The following is a 6,000-nucleotide window of genomic DNA, read 5'->3' as shown; positions in this document are numbered from 1 at the left end:
GTCCTACATACATGTGAATTTTTGTTTTTTTTGGGCTACACATGTGTATTGTCTTTTTTCCCCCATCACAGTGAAGAAAGTTCAGCCAATAATATTTTCCAGAGGCCATGTCACCTTTAGTGGCTTAATGTACAGGTAAAGGATTAGGGGTGTTGACATTTTCTTTTCCCTGTGGAATTTTGTAATATCTGAGCTATAGATTAGCTTTTAACAAAGTGTCCACCAGAGGCCGTATGGCTTTAATTGGGTCTAGGTTGAAAGTCACCCTGAAACTTTGATGGGTCCAAAACTGGTTCTCCAGCACACCTCTTCATGGCCTTATAATGTTAGGATGCGCTGTGTGTGGTGTGTGTGTGCATTGTTTGGATGCGCTGTGTGGTGTGTGTGTGTGTATGTGTGTGTAGTGGGGATGGAAGGACATAGTGATAACCAGAAGCACCATGTACTATAAAACAGGAGTTTTCAGAATGCAGTCCTTTCTGAGTGGTCTCGGAGAGGTTCGTGAGCGGTGCTGGTGTCCCAAGGAAACAGATGCTACTTCCCAAGCTTAGCTCAGACTTACTGGCCCATGGGCCAGATCCCTCTCAGTTTAGGATACCAGCGGTGTGTCACACGCCTAAATTTGCAGCCTCTCATAATAGTTTATTCTGAGTTCCTAAAACCACCATCAAAGCTTTTCCTCTTAACTAGCTCATAGTTAGAAGCTTATAAAATCCACATTCTTCTCATTAGACTGTTAAGCTGTATGTGTTGCTGGTGAACAATGGGGATGAAGTCATGGTGTGGTTGTAGCCTGTTTGCTCCATGACTTTCTGACGTCACTGATGTGATGGATGAGCGCCGTGGTAGATGAAGCTCCACCTTACTGGCTTGTAGCCTTAAGGACTTTCTCTGGCCCTTCATTTTCCCCTTTAGTTATTTTTATTAACAGAAGCTTGCCAACCACCACCTCTGCCCACCCCCCCTTTATTAAAAAAAAAAAGCTCTGGTTTGGCACGGTTGGAATCAAATCATGGCAGGTAGCCTCTCAACAATGTAGATTTTGTGATTCCTTAGGTACAAAAAATTGAATTCTGTCTCCTCACTCTAGCTTGCCTCTCCAATTCCTGAGATCACTGCTTAGCTAAATACCTCTGTGATTCTGACACTCCCCTTTGCTCTCTATACTTGGGACCCTGAACCAAGGTTTGTCTTTCTCTTACCCTGCCAAACTACAGCGCTCCGGGAGGAGCCAGGCAGGGTTAACATTCCTTTCGACAGCCTCCAGTTGACTGCAGAAAATGTGGAGTGGATAAAACATGGAAGTATTATGTCACATGACAGGGTTTCATCTTAATTAAATGGTCCTCTTTGGGATTCCCGAACAGGTTATAGCACTGAAGTTTCTGCTGTCCCAGAGCAAACCAGGTGAAATGTTAATTAAGAGGGAAGGAGATGTTAATTTGCTTCTGCTCTAGATTCAACAAAAGACCAGAGACAGCAGATACTTAAATATGATAGGCTGGAAATTGAAATTACAAGTAGTAGGACCAATCAGTGGAGAAGGCAGTGGCACCCCACTCCAGTACTCTTGCCTGGAAAATCCCATGGATGGAGGAGCCTGGTAGGCTCTAGTCCATGGGGTCGCGAAGCGTCAGACACGACTGAGCGACTTCACTTTCAATTTTCACTTTTCACTTTCATGCGTTGGAGAAGGAAATGGCAGCCCACTCCAGTATTCTTGCCTGGAGAATCCCAGGGACAGAGGAGTCTGGTGGGCTGCCATCTATGGGGTCGCACAGAGCTGGACACGACTGAAGCGACTTAGCAGCAGCAGGATCAATCAGAATAGAAATAATGAAAGATACTTAGGACTTTAAAGAATTTTCTCTCTCTCTTCTCTCATACAACTGTAGAAGGAATGTTTAGATTGGTTTTATGACACACTAAAATTTCAAAAAATTTTTTTCTTCTTTTCTTCCTGGCCTGCCAGTTGAGAGGGTTCTGAACAGAATCTACGAGTCTCCTCTCTTGCGGCTGCATGTTTCGTTTGTGGAAACACAAGGGAGCCTCTGTGGCCTTTATGCATTGTGTTTGGTTAATGGGCTGGTTTGACTTGCTTATCGCACAACCTTCCAGTTTGTCTGCAAGCAAACCCAAAATGCCACCTGCTATTAAAGTCTACATAGTAGACGGAAACAGGATTTAATCTGTGACTGCCCTGGAGTCCAGGACAACTTTTGACACTTAGTGGGGATAATTAGTAACCAGTCCCCATGCTCGCTTGGACAAAGAAAACCACACATATACAAGTGCTCTCAGAGCTATTTAATCCTCCAGCATAATTGAGTTACAGCTTGTATCTGCGAGGCTGACTTCACATGCTTACACTGTACCCTAACCTGCATCCTTTCACCAATTCTGAACACAAAAGCAAATGAGCCACCAACCTGTTCTACGAAGCTGAACATGAAGCACAGAGCTGGGAGGGGCGGGATGGCCAGAGTTGGGCTCTGCTGTGTATTGGGTGATCTGGAGGGACCCCTGGGTCCTGGGTCTGGAAAAGTTGGACAGGCTTTGCTATTGTCCTGGTCTGCTCCCCGCTGTGGTGGCCCTGCTGAGAGTTCGCCTGTGGGTCCACGCTCACCACAGCCCCTGCTCTGCTTGTTCCCGTGGACCACAGGTTTTCTTCAGCTTCTTAGCTCATTAATTTCTCTATTGGCTTAATTCTTTTCCTGGGCAAGTGACTTCCTCACATTGATACTCTCAGAAAAAACAAACTTTTTCTTTACTTTTAACACTTTGTTTGCATTTTGTTGACTTCACAGTTTTCTAGAAGGGCCAGTCTAACACACATTCTGCACACCGACTGTGCCGAGGGCAGGTGCTGTGCTGTGCCCACGCAGCTTGTTCACGAGCTGCCGGCACCAGCTTGCTTTCCCTCAAGCTCCTTTCATTGCAAATTCAGATGAGAACTTCCAGAAGGTCACTGATGTTCAGGCTCACGGGATTTACTCCTGTGTTTGTTACCATGGGCGTGAAGGCCTATCACCCTGAAATTCTGGAAAGGTAGAACTAACTGCCCCATCAGCAGGGACTGAACCAGGGGACAGAGGATGAATGGAAGAGAAAGGACATGTAGATTCCAGTGTCCCTCGAAAGCTGATGTGACAATTAAGTCACAGTGCCCTTTTTTAATCAGGCTGTTAGGAGGAAGATCTGGAAGAAGGTATTTTCTGCAGCTGGTGGAGGTGTCCAGCGGGGCTGCATTTTAAACTCTCTATTCACTGTGCTACATGTCAGCACAAACCAAATGGATCTTTGTCCTGGTTCGGCCTCACCAAGTCAGTGTGGACAGGAAATGCTAGCTTTTCTTTGGATCAGAGTTGTGAAACCAAGCAAAAACGAACAAACATGACCTTTCAGAATCTCTCCGGAGTGACTCTTCTGCCCCTTTCATTTTGTTCTTTCTCATTTAGAAATATCACAATTATTAAAGGTAAAATGTTTGGAGGGAACATGTGCTAGTTTACATGAGAAACCAGTCCATTTTGGGGACTGTCACAAAGGACCATGCAAGGTCTCTGCATTCACACACAGACCAATGGGAGAATTTGTTTCAGTGTGTTGGTTATACCCTTTGTCTCATGTCCTGGGGTTGTCCGTGCATGGCTATAAAAACAAGGATGCCTAGCCTGAGAAATGAGTGTGCTACTGTACTGGAATATCTGGTGCTTGGATGTTCCGATGTTTTCAGGGAGAGGGGACAGCATACAGGAAAGTGGGACAATGTAAGCCATGTCACCACTGTTTATGGGGCCACCTGGGTGTGACGCTTCCACCCCAACACCATTCAAGCAGCAGTGTTCCCACACAGCTCAGGGCAGGTCTGACTTCAAGGGGCATGCCAAACACTTAGGTTGACAGAGACACAGGTTCAAGGCCTGATGAGCAGAAGTTCTGAGCCCTCTGGCCTGAAATGAAGTGACTTATGCCCATGTCCTACACTTTGAGGAACCTTGTCTAGCCTGTCACCACTTCGTTGTGTATTTTGGGCTGTGTTTTATTGCTAAGTGAGAATTGGGTGAGATAGTTTGATTTCTTCTTCTGGTCTTACTTCCAGAGTGGGAGAGTGACGACTGCCTCGTGTATTTCCTGTCTTCTTAATCTCCTAAAACACATGGCTCCGTGGTGTTACACCTGCCTGACAAGTTCTCTGCATTCTTTTATTCAGATTGCAGCTCCAGGCCAAGGACGCTTTCATTTTCACCTCCCTCTCTCCCTTCCCTGTGAGCAGTAAGGGGAAGCTGTGTCTCAAGTTGCAAGTGAAAGTGAAAGTCGCTCAGTTGTGTCCAGCTCTTTGCAACCCCATGGACTGCAGTCCATGGAATTCTCCAGGCCAGAATACTGGAGTGGGTAGCCTTTCCCTTCTCCAGGGATTGAACCCAGGGCTCCCGCATTGCAGGTGGATTCTTTACCAACTGAGCTATCAGGGAAGCCCCTCAAGTTGCTAAGTGGGATATAAGGGGACAGTGTGGCTATGTTCTAATACCCTCAGTGCTTTCTAGAACCAGGAGGCTGGTTCTGGCACCAACGATGTTTCTAGCACCAGGTGCTTGGTGATCAGGACACTCTCCCCACCCCTTCCCCTCCCCAGAGGAGTCTGATGCAGGAGAAAGAGCATTGGGAAGAGAGTCAGGCTACATTTTCCAGCTCTGCAGTTAACTTTTTTAGTCAAATAAGTGTGGCTTAAACAAAGCTAAAGCTAATTTCTTTACTATAGGAATTCCAAGAGCCTTTGATATAGGTACTATCAAGCTCAGAAAACAAACCCAAAACAGTATCTCCTAAGCACATTTGACCAGTGAACCCTTCTGTAACTGAGTAACCTACCAATGCCTTGCTGCTCAGTCTGAAGCACTGAGCTAGAAGTTACTGTCATCGCACTTTCTGATCCTGTGTCATCTGTCTGCTCATTGTCTCTGGTTCCTTGTGTGTCCTTGAGGGGGAAACAGCATTCCCGGTGGGAATTCAGAGAGACTGAACGGTGGTGTAACACAGAATGGGTGGAGGAGCACTGACTAGTTAAGGACATCTTCTCCCTCTGGGAACTAGTAGTGATTCCTAAAAGAACCCGGGGTCTGCTCTTGGCTGTCCAATTTAGGATAGCATGCTGGGTGGGAGTGGCCTTGCAAAGGCCTCCCCACTGTTTCTGTTGTGTTCTGAAAGGCTCAACATGTCACACGGTCTGAATGCATTCTGTGGTCCTCAAGACCCACTGGTGGCAGGGGTGATGGGGCCTGGGCCTGCCTGGTCTGCAGGCCCGTCTCTTGAGCTTGGATGGAACTGACAAGGGTGGGTGCTAAGTTCCCTTGGCTGGGCTTTTCTCCTTTTGTTTGTAGAACACTGTCAAAAGGTTATTGCCTCCTACATTGCTGAGGTCTGACTTCAGCATCTGCATTTGATGGAAATGGGGGCAAGACTCAGAAAGGGCCCTTCCCCAAGGCAAGCAAAACACTAACAAGCAATGTGGAACCAGTCACACTGATGTCTCGCTTGGTTAACGGAGGCAGGGGAGCAAGCGTTTGGGCAAGAAGGCGGATGTGACACCCATCTGTAAGGCCCATTTTGAGGAATTTGAAGGCTCTCAAATGCCCACCACTTGGCTGGATGATGCTGGAACACCACGGCAAAGGGAAATGGGTACACATGAACTCAGTTCCTGGATCAAAGGCATTTGGAAAGGATATTCTCAGGCCCTCCATTCTGTTCCCAGCAGGAACCAAGGCTGAGATGGAGGGTGGGGCAGGAGAGGCCTGACCATGGTTAGTCAGAGAACAGGCTGGCGAAAGACTTCCTCAGGTTGCGGATGGTCTCGGCCTTAGCCTCGTCCTCACTGGGGGTCCCGCGCTGGGAGGTGTCAGATGTGCTGAGGCTGTTAGTCAGGGACTGGGATTTGCTGAAACAGAAAGGCAAAGGAAGTTGGGGGTGACATGACTGGATTCCCCAGGAAATGAGTCC

At 47.3% G+C, this 6,000-nt stretch overlaps 1 protein-coding gene across 1 annotated transcript in view; it reads right to left on the bottom strand.

The window, feature by feature from the left end:
* Positions 1-5,805: 5,805 nt before the first annotated feature.
* The window catches only part of SYN3 (synapsin III), a 492,105-nt gene continuing 491,910 nt past the window's right edge, over positions 5,806-6,000 (bottom strand). Inside the window, exon 14 of the mRNA XM_055574733.1 lies at positions 5,806-5,938. Within this exon, the coding sequence (XP_055430708.1) occupies positions 5,806-5,938 (133 nt within the window). The remainder of the gene's footprint in view (positions 5,939-6,000) is intronic.

Source organism: Bubalus kerabau, chromosome 1 (assembly GCF_029407905.1).
Source record: "Bubalus kerabau isolate K-KA32 ecotype Philippines breed swamp buffalo chromosome 1, PCC_UOA_SB_1v2, whole genome shotgun sequence".
NCBI lineage: Eukaryota > Metazoa > Chordata > Mammalia > Artiodactyla > Bovidae > Bubalus > Bubalus kerabau.
The sequence above is the reverse complement of the archived record's forward strand: the minus strand, read 5'-3'. Positions and strand labels throughout refer to the sequence as shown.